This window comes from Populus euphratica, unplaced genomic scaffold, assembly GCF_000495115.2.
Source record: "Populus euphratica unplaced genomic scaffold, PopEup_1.0 scaffold170.1, whole genome shotgun sequence".
NCBI classification, from domain to species: Eukaryota; Viridiplantae; Streptophyta; class Magnoliopsida; order Malpighiales; family Salicaceae; genus Populus; species Populus euphratica.
Window position 1 is genome coordinate 264,953 of NW_011500051.1, and position 19,683 is coordinate 284,635.

At 36.2% G+C, this 19,683-nt stretch overlaps 2 protein-coding genes across 5 annotated transcripts; one reads left to right on the forward strand and one right to left on the reverse strand.

Annotated features, from left to right (window-relative positions):
* Positions 1-698: 698 nt before the first annotated feature.
* Positions 699-12,299, forward strand: LOC105107688 (kinesin-like protein KIN12B). 4 transcript variants are annotated; one of them, XM_011001707.1, is made up of 18 exons: positions 699-769; positions 895-1,163; positions 1,743-1,880; positions 1,978-2,061; positions 2,163-2,288; positions 2,378-2,437; positions 2,527-2,580; positions 2,661-2,753; positions 3,844-3,939; positions 4,136-4,281; positions 5,531-5,680; positions 5,773-5,902; positions 5,982-6,336; positions 6,448-7,202; positions 7,305-7,403; positions 7,485-7,637; positions 7,709-8,509; positions 9,414-9,887. In XM_011001707.1, the coding sequence occupies exons 1-18, from the start codon at positions 724-726 to the stop codon at positions 9,726-9,728; spliced, it is 3,870 nt and encodes a 1,289-aa protein (XP_011000009.1). In that variant the 5' UTR covers positions 699-723; the 3' UTR covers positions 9,729-9,887. The 4 variants fall into 4 exon arrangements, with proteins under 4 accessions (XP_011000009.1, XP_011000010.1, XP_011000011.1 ...); XM_011001708.1 differs by lacking the exon at positions 699-769 and adding an exon at positions 11,758-12,299 and having other exon boundaries at positions 826-1,163; positions 9,414-9,733; XM_011001709.1 differs by lacking the exon at positions 699-769 and adding an exon at positions 9,921-10,595 and having other exon boundaries at positions 826-1,163; positions 9,414-9,733.
* Positions 12,300-15,279: 2,980 nt separating this feature from the next.
* Positions 15,280-18,534, reverse strand: LOC105107690 (transcription factor bHLH77). The gene is made up of 8 exons (XM_011001710.1): positions 17,162-18,534; positions 16,866-17,078; positions 16,696-16,761; positions 16,477-16,545; positions 16,321-16,392; positions 15,995-16,222; positions 15,824-15,902; positions 15,280-15,725 (listed from the first exon to the last, which is right to left on the reverse strand). The coding sequence occupies exons 1-8, from the start codon at positions 18,101-18,103 to the stop codon at positions 15,688-15,690; spliced, it is 1,707 nt and encodes a 568-aa protein (XP_011000012.1). The 5' UTR covers positions 18,104-18,534; the 3' UTR covers positions 15,280-15,687.
* Between the last annotated feature and the right edge of the window lie 1,149 nt (positions 18,535-19,683).

Here is a 19,683-nt window from a genome sequence, read left to right on the forward strand (position 1 = left end):
ATTAAAAAATATTAATTGTCTAATAGAAATATAATAACGTTGAGATATTCTAATTATAATATATATTAAACCAAATTCTATTTTTTAATGGAACTATTTATTTATGAGAAACTGGATATAATATATTACACCATGGAAAAGTTAGATTATAATAGTTTATAAATTTCTATTTTATACTTATATTTAAATCAATAAAAATTAGATATATATACCACAAATGTATAATATATGAATATATGAATCTTGATTTTATTTTTTATGAAAAGGGTATTTTTAAGGTAGCTTATATGTTAATGAAAATTAAATTTTTATTAGAATGATTTTAAAGAACAGCATTTATATTGACCCAATATATTTTTTTAAAAATAATAAATTCTCTTAGATATTATTCTCGATAACAGAGACATTGAGTCCCGTCTATGAAATGTAAAGTCTCGACATGGATCCATAAAAACGAATCAAGTTTCTGGGCCACCATCTGCACCGTACAAATAGTTGATAATAGGCTAGTCGTATGTGCCTAGGATCCCCACCCCTTCAACGCTCTGGATCCAATAAAATTCAAAAATCATCCCCTCCCTCTCTTAAGAAACCAGAAAAAAGAAATTCGAACTCCTCTAACGGCTACATTTATCCCTCTCCCTTCTTGTCTCTCTTCCTCCTCTCTCGCTACTCTGCCCAAACCGGAACACACTACCTCTCTCTCTCTCTAGAAATTTAGTGATGAAGCACTTTATGCTACCTAAGAACCCGGTCTTGAGAGAAGCAGGAACAACACACAATGGCCTCTCTCTCTCTCTCTCTAGAAATTTAGTGATGAACCTCTCTCTCTCTCTAGAAATTTAGTGATGAAGCACTTTATGCTACCTAAGAACCCGGTCTTGAGAGAAGCAGGAACAACACACAATGAGCAGTCACCAAACCCTAGCTCTCACAAGACGAAACCCTCGCAATCGCCTTCGCGGAGGGCCAAATCTTCTAAAGAGAACGCTCCGCCTCCGGATCCGAACTCTATTACTTCCGATCTAAAGCCTTCGCCGTCTACTGCCTCCGCCAAGTTGAAGAGTCCCTTGCCTCCGCGGCCTCCGTCTTCAAATCCCCTCAAGCGCAAGCTTAATATCGAGGCTTTTCCGGAGAATTCGCTCTCGGATTCTGGCGTCAAGGTAATTTATTATTATTTATTATTGCTAAATAAATAATACCGCCTAGGTTTTTGTTTCTAGTTTGGTTACTGAGAAAATTTTGGTTTCAGTTGAATTAATTGCTATTTTGAGATTTTAGGTTTCTATACATATCGGTTTGGAAACTGAAACTGAATAGATTTTTTTTTTTATGTTTCTGTTAATTTTATTTAATTTTTTTATAAACAATACTTCACTTGATTCCACTAAATAGAATTTTAGCTCTCTATTTTTTGATTGTGTTATTAAGGTATCTATGATTATAAATCTGAGTGTTTTATTGTTCAGAAATTTATTGTTCAAAAATTGTTTTAAGTTTGATTTCACTTATTTTCAAAATTTTGGTTGATGAGAAAGGCTTCAATTCGCTTCCAAATTGTACGATGGAATGGATTGGACTGGAATTTCTGTAGTATAATCTGTTATTAGCCAAAGGAAGAGTAAGAATATTTGCATTAGGATCACCACAATTTATTCTTTTCATTTTCTGGGGTTACATGTTGAATTTGAGATTTAAACAGTTTTCGGCAGCTTAGTGTTACAATATTAAAAATGTCTCAGGTAGTAGTACGAATGCGGCCTTTAAAAAAGGACGAGGAGGAAGGAGAGACAATAGTTCAGAAAATATCTAATAATTCTTTGTCAATCAATGGACAGACCTTCACTTTTGACTCAGTGGCAGATACGGGGGCCACCCAGGTATGATCTCTATCTATGTGTTCCTTTGCAGTGTACTAATTGATGATCTCTATAATCAAATACTCATTTAAGTTTTCTTGGATCTTGTTTTTCACAGCTAGACATGTTCCAACTTGTAGGAGCCCCTCTTGTGGAGAATTGTCTTGCTGGGTTTAACAGTTCTGTATTCGCCTATGGACAGGTAACTTCCCAATTAGCACTGTTAGTTCCTGCCTTTTGTTTTATATTGCATAAGATGATGTTCCCAGCTCTTCTTTCTACTCTTGAAACTGTATTGCTTAGACTGGGAGTGGAAAGACATACACGATGTGGGGCCCAGCCAATGTGTTGTCGGATGAAAATTTATCAAGTGATCAACAAGGTTTGACCCCCCGAGTCTTTCAGCAACTCTTTGACCGTATAAGTGAGGTGAAGACTTATTCTTTTCATTTTCAAGCTGATTGAAGATTGTCTTATGTTGAAGATTATCACTGTCAGTGCTCTTTTTTCCTTCGCAGGAGCAAATTAAGCACACTGACAAACAACTTAAGTATCAGTGTCGCTGTTCTTTTCTTGAGGTTAAGTAATTCTAAATACTTCTTTTGGTACACTTGGCTTGTTTAGCCTTGTATTTTACACCAGTTGATTATTCAACTAATTTTTGCAGATCTATAATGAACAAATAACAGATTTGCTGGATCCAAGTCAAAGAAACCTCCAGGTAAACAGGAAAATTTTGAATCTTAATCTGCCTTAATAAATAGAAAATGGTTTTCTTAGTCAGTCTTGTTTCTTTTCCAGATAAGAGAAGACATGCAAGCTGGTGTTTATGTTGAAAATCTCAAAGAGGAGTACGTATTTACAATGAAAGATGTGACTCAGCTCCTGATAAAGGTTTGATTTCAATTTCCTTCTGCTATGAAGAAATATGAATGTTCATGAAGTATAACATTACAAATGTTGTTTAGACTACTTTACATGTTGTACTGAGATAAACATGCTGTTATAAGCACTGCTCTTACACAATTTGATACGAAGTTCACAAATATTGATTGTGGCATAACAGTTCCCAGAGACAAGTTTTAAGGCTCCCACGAAAAAAAAAATGTTGAGGTTGTCGTCATTTTATACAGTAGCAAAGTGAAGATTTGTTGTCAGTTTAGACTGTAAATTTTGGGAGTCTTTCCACTGATATTTTTTCCTTGATTTTTTTTTCTTTTTAGATAGTTTTTCTTGACTAGCAAGGATCTCTTATGAATTTTTTTGATCTCCTCACTGTAAGCACACGGCTAGAGCAAGAACAACTCTTGTGTCCCTTTTGTTCTAGAGCATAAATAAGGGAACGATTCAATTACGGACCTTGGTGGTTTTAATGTCCCAGACCTGGTTCAATTTTTCAACTCTTTATAGGAGGATGAAAATCATCTTCACTTCTAATTACATCCTGGAGTGAAAACAGAAAAGGGAAAATGGCTGAAATTCATAGATTATAACAGATAATTTCAAAATCTTAAGTGCATGGGGCTTTAGAAGTATTGGGATGTTGTTGCATTTTTACTGCCATCTTATGCAGGGAAGTTTGCTTTTGAGGAGAAAGAATTAACAAGGAAGTAATCAATTTGGAAAAATAGTTGAATTTCAGTAAAAAAATGTTTTTGTTAAGAAATGAATGTGGGTTTGCTTTATCATTCTTAAAAGGGATTTGCAGATAAATTGTTGATGACATTGTTCTTACAGTGCACATGTAAGACTAGTTGTCAATATCTACTATTAAGTTTTTGTTTTTTGATCCTTGAAGACATGAACAGAAACACTCTTACTGCAGTCTCTGTTTGTTATTTACCTTCATCACTGCTTTCAGTCTTATATTTAAGGAGGAATTACTTCATGTTCTTGTGAAGTCTTTTTCCTAGTTTGAAATTCTATTTTTTTTTTCAAAATGAAGCCAAGCGCTACGTTTATGGCTGCTGAATAAATTTTGCAGGGACTGTCCAACAGGAGGACTGGTGCAACCAGTATAAATACAGAGAGTTCCCGTTCACATAGTGTTTTCACTTGTGTTGTTGAATCCCGGTGCAAGGTAAGACTCTCATTACTCATATATGCATCAATGCTATTTATTCTTTATCCTATTGAATGAAGTATGTTGTCAGGTTTTTATTCCTTTTATTGGTGTTTCCCTTTCTGGTGGAAGATTCTGAATCTCATGGAGTGACTCAAACTCTATTTTCCTCCAAAATATATTTGCCTGCTAAGAACCTTGGTATATCTTATAGAGCATGGCAGGTGGAATGAACAGCTTGAAAACAAGTAGAATAAATCTTGTTGATCTTGCTGGATCAGAGAGACAGAAGTTAACTGGAGCTGCCGGGGAACGGTTGAAGGAAGCAGGGAATATTAACCGATCTCTCTCACAGCTTGGGTATGGTCATATCTTATCTCATTTACTGCTTTTTTTTTTGCTGAGTTTCAAGTTGCTGTAAAATCAGTTGTACCTCAAAAAAATAATACTGTTATCAAACAAAAAATCTTCTGATTTTTTTTTTCCAAGTTTGATACTACAGCATTTATGATATTGAGTTTCCCAGAACAGCAAAACATACAATAATCTGGCATTTGTTTGAGCTTTTAATTTAGTACTACAATTGTGACTTGTAAAGATATTAGTATAAACTGCCTCTGAACGGTTGTTCGAAGTTAGTTCACCTACAAATTAAAAAGAAAAACTCTCTATAAAGAATTGATCAGATGGGAAAGTTTATACGCACATATGAAAAAGGTTTTGGTTCATGATAAAGAAAAAACTTAATAAAGGAACTGATAGCTTATTGTTATGTTCAAACTTTCAAAGAAAAGACTTATCAATGCAAGGACAAGCTGATTGTAATGCCCGTGCTCTAAACTGCGGACCATCCAAATTAATTATTATGATTTTTTCTCTAAATACAAAAAAAACCAGGTCAAATCTATGCGAGGATTAAGTAAATCACTAAAAGAAAGGAGATCTCATTTGATTTGGTTTGGAGTCTATCCTGCTCAGTTTTATGATTTTTAGAAATTCTGAAATTTTGATAATCTATTTGTAGCAAGTCCATAACTGCTGGTTTTAAAATAAACAATCAAATTGACAGATTGAAAAATGTCATCCGAATTGGGACGACAATAGTTAGCATTAGCTAGCAGTCTTCTCTCTAATTGCACACTTTTTTTTTTCGAGAAATTAATGTTAATGAAAATTTGCTTCCTTCTTCTCTCTAATTGCACACTTTTTTTTTCCGAGAAATTAATGTTAATGAAAATTTGCTTTGTCTAAAGCTCAGCCTGGATTTTGTTTGTTGATAAAAAAAAAAACACGAAGAAGTGCAGTGTAGAAACAAGACCGGTAGTTTGTAGAGTGCTCAGAAGAATATGTAGGATGGTTTGGGGTTAGAAGTTAAGAGCAAAATGCTGTATACATATCAGAATCATCAAATACATATCATTAGGGAATAATCTATTTGGCTGTTTTTGGGATTCCAGCTAAATGATAAAATTCCTGTTTGCATTTTGTTCTGTCAATCTAATGAACATGAGTTTGAGCTTCTTTATAGGTGCAATTTCTAATGAACATGTTCATCTAACCATGCATCAAGTCATTTCCCTTTACTCGTGACCAATTATTGTATTTGCAGGAACTTGATAAACATTCTTGCTGAGGTTTCTCAGACAGGAAAGCAAAGGCATATACCTTATCGAGACTCCAGGTTGACGTTTTTATTGCAAGAATCACTTGGTGGAAATGCCAAACTAGCTATGGTTTGTGCTATTTCTCCAGCACAAAGGTAAACAATGCAAACACTGCTGTCTTGAAGCATCCTCTTCCTTCTTCTTTTCTCTGTTTCATAATGGAAGTTCTTGTGAATCAACAATGCAGTTGCAAGAGTGAAACTTTTAGCACACTGCGATTTGCACAGCGGGCTAAGGCAGTCAAGAACAAGGCTGTTGTTAATGAGGAGATGGAGGATGATGTGAATCACTTGCGAGAAGTAATACGGCAGCTAAGGGTAGACTCTTATTTTCAATTATTAATTTTTTTTGTTTCATCAATAGTTGCACATACATGACTCTGGATGAATGCAACAGGATGAATTGCACCGAGTGAAAGCAAATAGCAACAATCCAACAGGTTGGGATCCCCGTAAAAGTTTGAATATATTGAAAAGCCTTATCCATCCACTTCCTCGATTACCTCAAGTAGATGAAGATGGTGATGAGATGATGGAAGTTGACGAGGAAGCTGTTGAAAAGCTCTGCATTCAAGTAGGTCTGGGACCAGCAGGCGCAACATATCAAAATTATGTTGATGAAGGCAGATCTATGATAGACCAAGGTACTGAGGACTCAGATGTCGACATGGAAGAAACAATACCTGAACAAGCTGAAAAACATGAAATTCTGATTTCAGGTTGTGCTGAACCTGCTAGAAACAACACGTCAGGTTTTTCCAACATTAATGCTAATATTTGTTGTGATTTTATGGATTTAAATTAACAGTCTTACAAATACTAGAAAGTCCAGTCCGATTTACTTGTTGACACACCCGATGCAGAATCTTGCGAGGAGCCAGCTGAGGAGAAAGGGACTCTTAGGTATGCTGTCTGTAAATTGATAACAGAAGAATCACCAAACAAAATGGTGGAGGTCAGGTCCTCCTGCTCTTCTGGTTCCCAAAGTGAATTTTCCACTAGCATTTCCACCATAGACGAACCAAATGGTTCTCAAAAAGAGACAGGGAATTGTATGTCTCCTTCAAGACTCAGTATAGTTCCTTCTGAATTGTCCCTTGTTCTTAAATCCCCAACTCCAAGTGTTTCCCCTAGACTCAACATCAGCAGGAAAAGTTTGCGGACTTCATCAATGTTAACTGCTTCCCAGAAAGATTCCAAGGATGAAAGCAAGTCAGGACCAGAGAACCGTATATCTTCTGCAAAATCTGAACCTTCAACTGCTCTAATTCCTCAAACCAGTAAGAGTTTCATTGCATCAACTGAACATTTAGCGGCCAGCCTTCATCGTGGCATGGAAATTATTGATAGTCATTGCAAGAGTTCTGTATTGAGGCGATCATTCTTCAGATTTTCCTATAAACCTGAAGAATCTAAGCCGATTCTGCTTGTTGACAAAGTTGATGTAGGCGTGCAAACTTTTCCTCAAGATTGTGAGATATCAGAAACAGTATTGTTGTGTGCAAATTGCAAAACTAAAACACAACTAGAGGTGAAAGATGCAGATGATAGCAATCTGCAGTTAGTACCTGTCGATGGTTCAGAGTCCAATGATAAACCCAAAAAGCAAGTTCCGAAGGTATGTTTGATGGTTTCATCTTGATGTTTTGGTTTTAATGATCGTGCTTCCCTATTTTTGTGAACCAGCTGCATAACATTTTATTGTTTCTTCAACAAACAGGCAGTGGAGAAGGTTTTGGCAGGAGCAATCAGGCGAGAAATGGCCCTGGAAGAGTTTTGTGCCAAACAAGCTTCTGAGATAATGCAGCTCAACCGTCTGGTAGGTAGTGATTTTGGACAGCAGCAATGTAGTCATTATTTTCTTTAACTGCTGAAATGATTTCTTGGCCATTGTTTACAGGTTCAGCAATACAAGCATGAGAGAGAGTGCAATGCCATAATAGGGCAGACAAAGGAAGATAAAATTCTTCGGCTTGAGAGCCTTATGGACGGTGTTTTACCTTCTAAGGATTTCATGGAGGAAGAGTTAGCAGCACTCATCCATGAGCATGAGGTATGGCTGTTTTACTCAGATTTTAAAATATACTCATTAGTTTTTAGATATTTATAATTTTTTATTTACAGCTTTTGAAAGAGAAATATGAGAACCACCCTGAAGTTTCAAGGACAAATATTGAGCTGAAAAGAGTTCAGGATGAGCTAGAACATTATCGAAACTTCTATGATTTGGGTGAAAAGGAAGTCTTGTTGGAAGAGATTCAAGATTTAAGAAGCCAGTTACAGTACTATATAGACTCTTCTTCCCCATCTGCTCTAAAAAGAAATTCACTTTTGAAATTGACCTATACATGTGAGCCCAGTTTGGCTCCCTCTCTTAATACAATCCAGGAATCAGCTGAGGAGAGTCCCGATGAGAAACTTGAAATGGAAAGAACGCGCTGGATGGAGGCTGAGAGCAAGTGGATTTCTCTTGCTGAAGAATTGAGAACTGAACTTGATGCTAGCAGAGCACTAAATGAGAAATTGAAGCAGGAATTAGATACAGAGAAGAAATGTGCAGAAGAGCTGAATGAAGCAATGCAAATGGCCATGGAGGGACATGCACGCATGCTTGAACAGTATGCGGATCTTGAGGAAAAGCATATTCAATTACTTGCAAGGCACAGGCAGATTCAAGAAGGAATAAATGATGTCAAGAAAGCAGCTTCTAAAGCTGGAGTTAGGGGTGCTGAATCCAAGTTCATAAATGCACTTGCTGCTGAAATTTCTGCATTGAAAGCTGAAAGAGAAAAGGAGAGGCGATACTTTAGAGATGAAAGCAGGGGACTTCAGGCTCAACTGAGGGATACTGCTGAAGCTGTACAAGCTGCAGGTGAATTGCTTGTGAGGTTGAAAGAAGCAGAAGAAGCTGTTGTTGTTGCTGAGGTCAGTGCCAAATCAGTCCCACATTTTGATACTCTAGTATTCTTTGTTAAGATCATTTTTCTTATCATTCCCTGGGTGATACATCCTCTAGTCTGAAAGTCTCACTTCGAGTGCTTACGGAAACAAGTAAAGGAAGGTTTAGAAGATGCTACAAGTAGTCAATATCACCTTTTCTGGGTTTATTGTGCCTGACTGACATAGTCTTGTCATTCCAATTACTTTTTTTTTTTGGGCTAAATAGTAAAAAGTCAAATGTTTTTATCCACCTTGATTCCATGCTGATAAAAGGAACTTTCACACTCATTATGCCTTTAACACCATAAATGATGCACATAGACCTATTGCACTTTTAACTGATGATTGTGCTTTAGCTCTAAACGAACTAAATAGGGTGAGCAGTAAGCTACAATAGTTCTTCATTTTGCCTGCTCAAGTTGCTAATTGTTCCTTTTACTTCAATACTAGATCGAGGTTTTCTTTTCGAGCATGAATGCCAAACTCATATCATTGTTTCTTCAACATTTTGAATTATTGCATAATTTTGAACTCGTGAAATCTGTTTTAGACCCCTGCAAATTCAACAATATTTGGCTTTTCAACACCTGTGCGTGTTGTTCAGCCAAATGAAGCTTCAAAACCGCCTCCTGTTGGGGAAACTTGTATACTTGATTAATGCGGCCCAGCACTGTGAACACGTTCTAGATAAAATGCTGATCAACAGTTTGCATGTACCAATCAGGACCTATTCTAGATAAAATGCTGAATTATGTGCCTTGTCTCGTGCTCAACAGTTTGCATGTACCAATCAGGACCTTCATTTTTTTTCCGGAATCTAGTTTCTACCTTGAATCATGAACTTTGATTATGGGACTAACCATTATTCAACTTTGAAAATTCTTGGCAGAGGCGAGCTATGGAGGCAGAGCAAGAAGCTGTAAAGGCAAATAAACAGATTAATAAGCTGAAGAGAAAACATGAAAATGAGATCAGTTCTCTAAAGGAGCTAGTGGCAGAGTCTTGTTTGCCCAAAGAAGCAATACGGCCGGCTCACAATGATGATTGTAATATGCCCAAGTATGATGCAGGTGAGGCTCTTGGCGAAAGCGATCAGCAATGGAGGGAGGAGTTTGAGCCGTTTTATAAAGCCAAAGATGGTGAATTGTCAAAACTCGCAGAACCCTCATCATGGTTTTCCGGTTATGATCGATGCAACATATAAAAAGTGTACGTATTACTAACTGTTATGTGATATATAGCCAAACTTGTACTGCTAGTTTTTGCCATTTGTGAGGGCCAACCTCTCGGCTCTCATACTGGGCCTTGTATTCCATTCGGATCCTTGCAGTTCATAAGAGTTGAATGAATATATTCTTTTTATCCACACCTCCATGCATTTCTTATTCATACATAGGCACATAATATGCAGTAAGGATCCTCCTAGGACTCGTTTTAGCTCATCGAAATTAAATCCCTTCTAGAAAAGGATCCTCCTAGGACTCGTTTTAGCTCATCGAAACTAAATCCCTTCTAGAACCCGCATCCGTAATGATGACTTAGGCACATATATATGTTACGTCAACGCAGACCGATGTCAAGGCGTAAGAGTCGCATGGACACACGCCGTAGGAAAGAAAGGAAGGAGACTGTCTTTTTATTCTAATGGGAGTTTCGGATGTTTTGGACATGGTGGACCCCTGCGGCTGGGACAGGAGGCCTATGCAAAGATATGAAGAAACTATAATGTAGTCAAGCTTTTTAGATCATTTATTTTTGTGGTTTGGATGTCAAGAGGATAGGAGGCAATCTTCAACTGGATCAGAGAAGTATGTCCATGGTCCCTTTGAGTATACGAAAGGCAAGAGCAGACAGACAGTCCACCATTACTTTCATACTTAGGCAGCCTTCCTGGTACTGGAGGGAGGAGTCTATCATATCATGGAGACCATAAAAAAACAAGAAGCTTGTGGCCTTGTCTTCTCTGGCATGAATCCATCCATCCATACCCGTGGTCCATTTCTCAACCAGAACGGATGGAACAAGCAGCATCTGAATGCATGCATTGCTACAGGATCAGATAGGATTACAATTTGAGGAGATGGGGAAGTGGGTCTGAAAGTGACATGTGGATAACATTTACCATTAAAGAAACGAAGAGAAATTTCTCTTTTGGAACTGCTTGGAAACAAACCTCTGTACTCCTCTCATTTTTGTATTTGCTTTGGAAAACAAACTTGAGTTTGAGACCTCTATAGCCTTGTCACATTGACTCTGAAAAGATGAATCATGTTCTAGGCTAGTATGTTCTAACCTTTTAGGCTCGCATAAAGTAGTTCGGAAGATTGGGGGTCGATGGTTATGTTTGGTGAAACAAAATTATAGCTTCTGTTCTCCACCACCACCACCTCCTCCTCCATCAAAGGTTATACCTACCGAAGTTAAAGCCGAGTGCTTCTTTAGATTGAAGAAAGAGATATAAAGCGAAAGGAAGATATTAGGGATGAAAGTCCCATGAGAGAATGACTGACAGCCTGGTAATTGGACCCCCCCTGATGATCATTAATAATAACCCCACATAAACAAACACATTCCATCAATCTCTCCTAACCATAGGGATGCTTGAAGGGCTTCTTCTTTTTTTTTTTTGACCCACAACTTTTGCGTCAGATCATATCAATCCTTAAGCGAAGAAAATCATTTTCTTTTCGGAAGATTTACCTCTGAAAGCTCAATCTTAGGTGCTGTAGAGACTCGATACTTTATGCACCAGTAATGTGTTGTTTCTAGTTAAAGAAAAAGGGTAAAGTAATTTTGAGTGCCTAAATTTTTATGACTTCTACAATTGAGTATTTGACTTTTAATTTTATTCAATTAGTTGCCGGCCTTTTTATTTTACACAATAAAGTGTCCAAGTATTCCCTTAAATGATGATTGACATGAACACCAACACCAAACATGCATAGTATTTATGATTAACTTTATTAATGAGATATTGCCACAACAATTAGAAAACTAGTTGAAAATCAGAAAATACACACACATGTATAAAGAGAGGGGGAAAAAACCAATCAAGTGACAGTTCTTTAACTATATATCAACCCTAAATATTATTTGAAGTGCTGGTGTTCGTGTAACCACTTATTTTAGTTAATTTTACAGTAAATTTTACTAGCGATGAGATGATGATAAGAAGCTACACAACAGCGAGGGAATCTAAGGATGCAATTTCACCAAACTATCTGGTTTTGCAGGAAAGTGTCGTTTTCCGCTTGCTCTTCGAGTTTCGCTTGTGGAAAAGAGCAACCTTTCAATCTCTGGCATTAATCATTTGAAATTTGATGTCGAAGGGGGATGATTTGACTTGAATAAATGGGAAAAACACTGCATCCAATTGCTTTCTATCTATCCAGCCCAGCGCACTACTTAGCATCAATCTGGTTAAAATGTCCTGCGAGATTTCATCACATGATTTGCTTGGACGTCGCTATCCATCTGATACCGGAAATTCAGGCATATATCAGCTACTTTCTTGGCACCATTTATTTCTGCAATCTTTCTTGTTGATCCTTGCTAGTGTCTTTTATTTGACCAATCAACCAAAAAAGATCTCCTAGTTAATTCAACCATCCCTCCTGTTAAATGTTAAGGCTGGTTTTCTCTACACATCCCATCCTAGTCTAATTATTCTGTTTCTGATGGCTTTCCACCATTCCCTCAAGTTTGATTAAGTGACAAGGGAAGGTACTCTATTATATATGTCATAGTTATAAAATTTTACTCACGAGTTGATCTAGTACAACATTTAAGTTGTAGATTGGATGGAAATGGAAATTTCTCGATTAAGTGACAAAGGAAGGCACATATACTGTATATGTTATAATTATAAGATTCTACTCGAGAGTTGATCTAGTTCAACATTTGAGTGGTGAATTAAATAAAAAAAAATTAAATTATGATTAAGTGACAAGAAAAAAATATTTTTTTTGGATTCTAGAAAACCTTATTTTTTAAAAAGTATATTTTATGGGTCTAGATAAATAAGTAAAACCCTAATTATTTCAGGCTCTTGTAGATCTAAATGAGTAAGTAAAACCCTAATTATTTCAGGCTCTTATAAGAAGTACATGTCCTGACTCGAACTCAAAACTTATTATACAGATTTTAAGCTCTTTGTTATTATGATACGCCTCTTGAAAACTTATTTATTATATATATTATTATTATAAAACCCTACTCATTATAAAACCCTACTCAAGAGTCGAACTAGTTCAAGATTCGAACTAGTGGTAGATTGGATGGAAATTGACCGGGGCTTTGGATTTTTTTGGTAAAAAAATATGGGTTTGTGCAGGCACTAGAAATCATTGAAAGTCGAACTAGTTCAAGATTCGAACTAGTGGTAAATTGGATGGAAATTGGACGGAAATTGACCCGGGCTTTGGATTTTTTTGGTAAAAATATATGGGTTTGTGCAGGCACTAGAAATCATTCATTAGTTTTAAAAGCATGGCCTTCATCAACTACACTCAACTTGGCATTCGATCTTAATCTCTGGCATGAACATATTAATGCTCAAACCAGTTAAGATCATTTTAGCCAGAGAAGGATGACAATGCAGATTGCTTTCTGTTGGTGTATGGAAATTTGATTTTATTGACAGCCTTACAAAGTTACGTGTATCCTCCTCCGTGGGGCCTCTATCTACATCTGCACTCCACTACTTAATTCTTCCACTTATCCATATGAAGATATCCTTTTTCCAGTTATGTGTGTGTGTGTGTATTAATTATTATTATTATTAAATCTAGTAGATGAGACTGTAAAGCTCTGTCTGACTCTTCATTCCTCAGCCAAGTCAGAACTTCACTCCTGCCAACCTGTGCTTTCGATGCTCCTCAAATTCTCCCATTAAAAAAAAAAAAAAAAGTAGCCGAAAAGGGAGAAAAGCAGGGTCTGAGTGTATTCTCGTTTTATTTGGAATAACCATCATCCCTTTTCACACATCTTATACGCTTACGTAGGGTTCATCTGACAAGGTGATGATGTGGGATTGAGACTGCGGTTTTATTCTAATTTCAATTTTAAAAATGCTTAGTTAATTAATACACAAAATAGTTACGAAGAAGATATAATTTGTAGTTTTTTAAAAAAAAAATTATTGTTTTAAATTGTAACCGCAAAACCTATTACCTACTTAGGATATTAAATAAATAATTAGGTTTTATTTGATATTATGTTGTAAGGTTGGAGATGCTTCTGAATTGACCATCACTTTAAAAGTTGTTTGATTTTTATTATTTAAACATATTTTTCATTTTAAATTATGGCAAACAATCAGGGTAGGAGAAAATATATAATTTATAATTTTTTTTAAAAACGGATTCGAGAAAATCTTACCATTTATAACATTTTTTTAAAACCTTAACCTCAAGCTACTTTAATTTCATCTAATTTAAAATGTTGATTCATTCTAGATTTCTTAGCTAAATTTCAAACAAGATGTTTTAATTTTATTTTGTAAATAGTATTTTTTAATTTATATTTTTTTTAATTTTATGTTTGTTGAAGATTGGATTGCATAATTTTCATTTATTTTTTTATAGTTATTTTAATCTTAAGAATTTTATTATAGACTTGATAAATTAACCTATTTAACTTAAGTTTTGCTTTGTTTTTTTAGATAAATGTTTTTTTCTGTTTTTTTATTTAATATTTTAATATAAATTGATTATATTAAATTTTATTATTTATTTTAATTTATTTTTTAATCAAACTATATTTTTATCGGTTTTTTAAATTATTTTTAGATGTGTTAAATCGATGACATCAACTATCACCTAATTGTTTTCTGCTAGAAAAAGTTAGTTATGCCTAGATTTTTTTTAAAAGAATCAAAAAAAAAAAAAGGAGACAGACTGGAAAAAATATTCGAGCATGCGGTCAATTTGGAGCACAGTGAATTCCAAAATGACATTGGATTCCAGCTAAAGAAAGAAGAAATCTCTCTTAACCATCAAATGGACTTAAGAAGCCATTTGTCCCCACTTAACAGCTGGTTACAATTAAGAATCTATTTCCCCTTAAGTCACGCGATTTTCCTTTGCAATACCCGGGCCCCACCCCCTTCTCGGTTTCTCTCCCCCTAGCTAGTGTCTTTATCGCTTAAACTCCTTTAAGCTCTTGTTTGGTTCCTCGGAAAGCTTAGGAAAATGTTCTTACAATCTTGGTTTATGCTGCAACCGCTTCTGACATGAGTTACTTCTGGACCAGTCCCTTTAGTTTAATAAAATGGATTAATCAATCCCTGTAGTATTATTCCAAATAATTATATAGCCATTTGACCAACATCCTTCATTTATTAGTTTCTCTTCGAAAATATACTTCCTTACTCATGCAACCTTCCTATCTCACCCACCTCTCTTTCATTTTTTTTCCTACTTTCTGAAAAAGAATACACGAAATAAATCGAAAAGGAAAGTGAGATTGGTTAAGTGATGTGTATGCAAGTGTGTTAATGGTTTTTTTTAAAGTGTTTTTTTATTTAGGAATATATTAAAATAATTAAATTTTTTAGAAACCCAAGTTGCACTGGGTCCCAAACTTTCTCTAAAAATACTGGAATTAAACAAGTTTTTTTGAAACCACAAGGACTATAGATGATTAACTCTTTAAATATTGGATATCAATGGTTCGTTGCTTTGTTAAGCTTCAGCAAGTCAGAGGCAATAATCTGCAATCTGTAGAGAATAATAAAATTAAAGCAGAACTAAAAATAAATAAGAAATACAATGGAGTTTTGTGTAAACTCAATGAATATCTCATAATATTTCTCAATGGTAAGGCAATACAAATACACATAAAAGTTGGGAGGGGATCAAAAAAAGATAACAAAAAAAAGGTCTCTCAACTCTCCAGCACACTTCTTCCTTAAATGTGACTGTAGGCTATATATTGTAGAACAGTTGGATAGCACTGCAATTAGTTCTAGATATTACAATGTAAGGAGTTCTATATAAGAATTATCCAAAGAATCAGTTTCTTAAATCACTTGAAACAAAAAAAAATGGTGTCTTTCTCCATGCTAAAGAGTGATGCGAATTCTGGAAGCTGGCTGTACATGCTGAGGCAGGCCTCTCTCTTGAGGGGAGCCTCAGTGGGATCAGAGACTGTTTATTGGTTAATTATAGCTCAATTTTCATGTGAGTTGAGGGCACTGAACCTGCATCAAACAATTTATGGATTTAATTCTTGAACGATGAAGCTACCAAACTTTAAAACCTATGAATTAACCAAATTTTTTTCTGGAGTTCTGCTTACCTTGAAAGCTCTCCTGATAATTCTGACCATATCCCATCTGCACAACACTTTGAAGGTCGTCTTCCCACATGGCAGAGGCCTGAAGAATAAAATTCTAGCTGTGATAAGAATATGCAAGAGGAGGCCATCCAAAATGTATTGGGATTGATAGCATGTTTCCTTCTCAATTACCTGAAGAGCAGCAGGATCACCAAAACCATCAAGGGGTGGCAGATGCATGCTCGGGTTTCGCCGCAACGCAGCATTTAATGGGTTCATAGAGAACTGGGTTTCGGCATTGCTTGGCATGCCATTTTGCAGGGCCAACCCTTGCTGGGATTGGTAACCATAAGGGAATACCGGCGTGGAGGCATCTAATGGATAAAGACCATGTGGCATAGATCCACGGGATTGGAAAATCTGCAATATACATTGATTGCAGTGATCATTAGACATGAAAAATTCAGACCAGCTGTTACAGAGACAGAACAGTAAGACAAGTTAAAAGATCTACTTACATCCTTGGACAACAAAGTTTCCATGCTGACGTCCATTCTCGGATTCACAGATGACAACTTCATTGACAGAAACTGCAAATGGCAGAATCCAGTCAGAAATTAATCAATCCCACATTAAAAAAATCAAGGAGGGACCTCTGCAAATCTGAATATTACCTCAACCTGGCGCTGCAATGACTGTACATAGTTTATAATCTCGTCAAGCATCACTGCTTTCCCAGTAACCTGCAAATCAACAACATTCAAGCCAAAATTTAGAAAATTTCACTCCATCTAATCTCTACAATTTCTTTACACAAGTATACAGTTTTGTTGAAGTTTTCTTCTTTTTTTAAAAAAGAAATAAAACAGTCATTTTTAGCATAATATAAACACCTTATTGCATCCGGGAACAAGATCCTGGAGGAACTTCATTCTTTCACTGATTTTCTCTCTTCTAACCTGGCCATTCAAGAACAGCAAAAAAAAAAAAAAAGGAAATGTCAATACAAATCTATCACAGCGCCCATAAATAGATAACAGAACAAAGTTTAATTAATCCGTACTCTTTCAGCAAGACTGTGGCTATCTGTAGCCTGACCCCTTCTGGCTCTGACATGGATATAATCCTTTGGTGGCTCTGGCGGCTTTGAATTATTTTTGTTCTGTTTCTGATTTCCATTTTCTTCTTCCTTTTCCTTTGCTGTATCCTTGTCACTGCCAGTAGTTTCATCCGATTTGCTTCTTTTTGCCTTCGGGTCATCATTCTCTGCTGCAACCTGAAATGAAGCTAAATCATTAGTTTTGCAAAGAAAATCTCAACAGACGTTTCCATAGAAAGAAACAGAATTGTGTACATTACCTTGACATCAGAAGCAGATGGAGATGAAGAGGGAGTTTCTTTGGCCTTTCCTCTGGGAATTGATTTTCTTTTCCTGGAATGGGCGTCATTCTGGGATTTCATGCTCAATTTCCCACCTGGGACTTGCTCAGACACTGAAGATTCCTCCCTGGAATCTCCATTCTCTGATGTTGAAGGCCTTGACTGCCTACTGAATTTTTTATCAGAATTCAAACTCCCATCCTGGGGTGAGCTCTTGTTGCTTTCTTGAACATTTGCTTGCGATACAGTGACCTTCATTGAATTGTTACTCGAAACTCTCGAGAGCTTACCAGGTTCTACTCGTGGCATCAACCTATTAATAAATTCGGATTCATTCAATCCGAATTGTTTATTGAGGCCTCCAAGATTGTTGCTACCAAAGCAAGAATATCGTGCAGCCCTCTCTACAAAATCAGCTGGAAATGGTGCTAAACCTGGATGCTTTACTACGCTGTTTCCAGGAATTGGCAGATTTCCTCTCATCCGTGAATCCATCATCGAAAGATTCAGCTTTGGAGGGGAATTCAAAGGGGTACTATAGCAAGAAGTGTTAGTGCTATTGTTATTATTGTTAACAAAACATTGTGGTGAAATGTCTCCAGAATTGCAAATGTTTCCTAGCCTTCCAATAAGTTCTCTAATCATAAAACTGTCACCACCAACGCCAGCATTAGGAATGGCGTTGGCGTTTGCATTGGCACCGGATGCAACAGGTGATGAGACAATGGAGCTCAAAGCAGACTCAAAGGGATCGCTCTGATCCAATGAGTTGTCCCAATTGGGATTGAGAGAGCAATTGGCAAGTTTCTCTGGACCACAACTCAGCTCATTGGCTTGCATTTCCATTCCAAAACTGCAAGAATTCCAAATGGTTGCTGCTGTGTTGGCTCCCTCGCTCACAAACAACTTATCTTTTTCCATGAGATGAAAGGAAAGAAGGTAACAAGCAATTATCTTGATAACAAGAGAGGTGAAATTGAAGTGAATCTAAGAAAAGTTCAGATGACCCAGATGAAGAATTGGAGCCAAAACTAAGAATCAAGAAAGAAGACTTATAGTGGAGTGGAAATTAATTTGCCTGGCAAAAAAAAAAAAACTCATCTTGAGGGAGGTGCGTTGCTTTGCTTTAGGACATGTAAGGAAGCAAAGGTGAAAGTAGGGTGGAGTTAATAGGACATGTAATGATGATAAGAAGAGTTCTTGAAGGTCACTCAATTCAGGAATAGAAAAAAGAAACTAAAAGAAGAAGAAAAAGACAACGAGAAAGAGTGTTGTGTGTAGAGCTCGAAAAAAGCAGAGAAAAAGAAAAGGAGGAGGAGAGTGCGGAGGAAAGTGGAGAGGAAGCAAGAAAGATAAAGAAAGGAAATGTCTGTTTGACCTTTTTTTTTCTATAATTATTTATAGCATTATGATTTCAAGGTTAATGTAGCCCTAGTAAAACATAAAACATGATAGGGTTTGTTGCCATAAAACTAAAAAAAAAAGCTACAGTCTGACATGTATTGCTTTGACATCATTATCAGAATGTGCCTCTCTAAGCATTAGCGTATCTATAATCACTGTTCTTATATTACTGCCACAATAATCTCTGGTTAGAACTCCGTTAAAGACGGGGGAAGTGGGGGTGCCGGGCCTTAAACGTCAAACCAGAGAGTGCATCCCATCTCTTTATTGAATTTTCAATGTTTTTGTCTGAACGAGACTCCACTCAGAAAGTGGTTTTTAGTGGTAAATTGAAATACATATAAAAAAACCATTTTGTACTTGTTGTTTAGTTTATGGAGGGAGAGTGATAAAAAGCCTTGACGCCAAATTTCTGTGCTGTTTCTTCGTGTACAGAGGAAGGTGGTTGTGGCTTTCTGTTGGCACAGAGCACTTGCAGTGTTTTGCTGTCATATGGTGCTAATCGCCAATGATTAATGCAGAGGGAAGAGGATGGAAGAGATTTTTCTAATCTATGCTCTGTAGTTTGTTGATTAATTATGATTGATTGCTTTAGGTGATACCTTTATGTTCTGCTCTCTGTGGGGTTGTTAGGAGTTGTTTGGATCTAATATGAAAAGATGGGAGTCTTCAGATCTAGAATAGTTTTAAATATTGTTCTCTTTTTTAGGGTTTCTTTTTTGTGACATGGATGTGGTGGTTTGATTCCCCCCTCCATCTCTCTAAAGGGGTGCCAAACACCTCTTCTGTACGAATAATTTAGTTTGATCCTCCTAAGAGTTTTTTCATTTCCCGACCATAAGTACTCTATGTGGATCGATTCTTGTCTATTAATATTAAACTTGTTTATTCGATTGAAGACAGATTATTCTTGTTGAGACTAGTGAATTCATGATAATTTTACTTTCCATAATTGTGGGGTGTTTTTTGAACCCTGATAATAACTTTGATGGAACATGTTTTTTCAATCATTAAGCCAATGTTCTCATATTAGTTTATAAATAAAATGTCAGGATTTTAAAATCTGTAAATATTTAAATATACATAATCTTTTTATC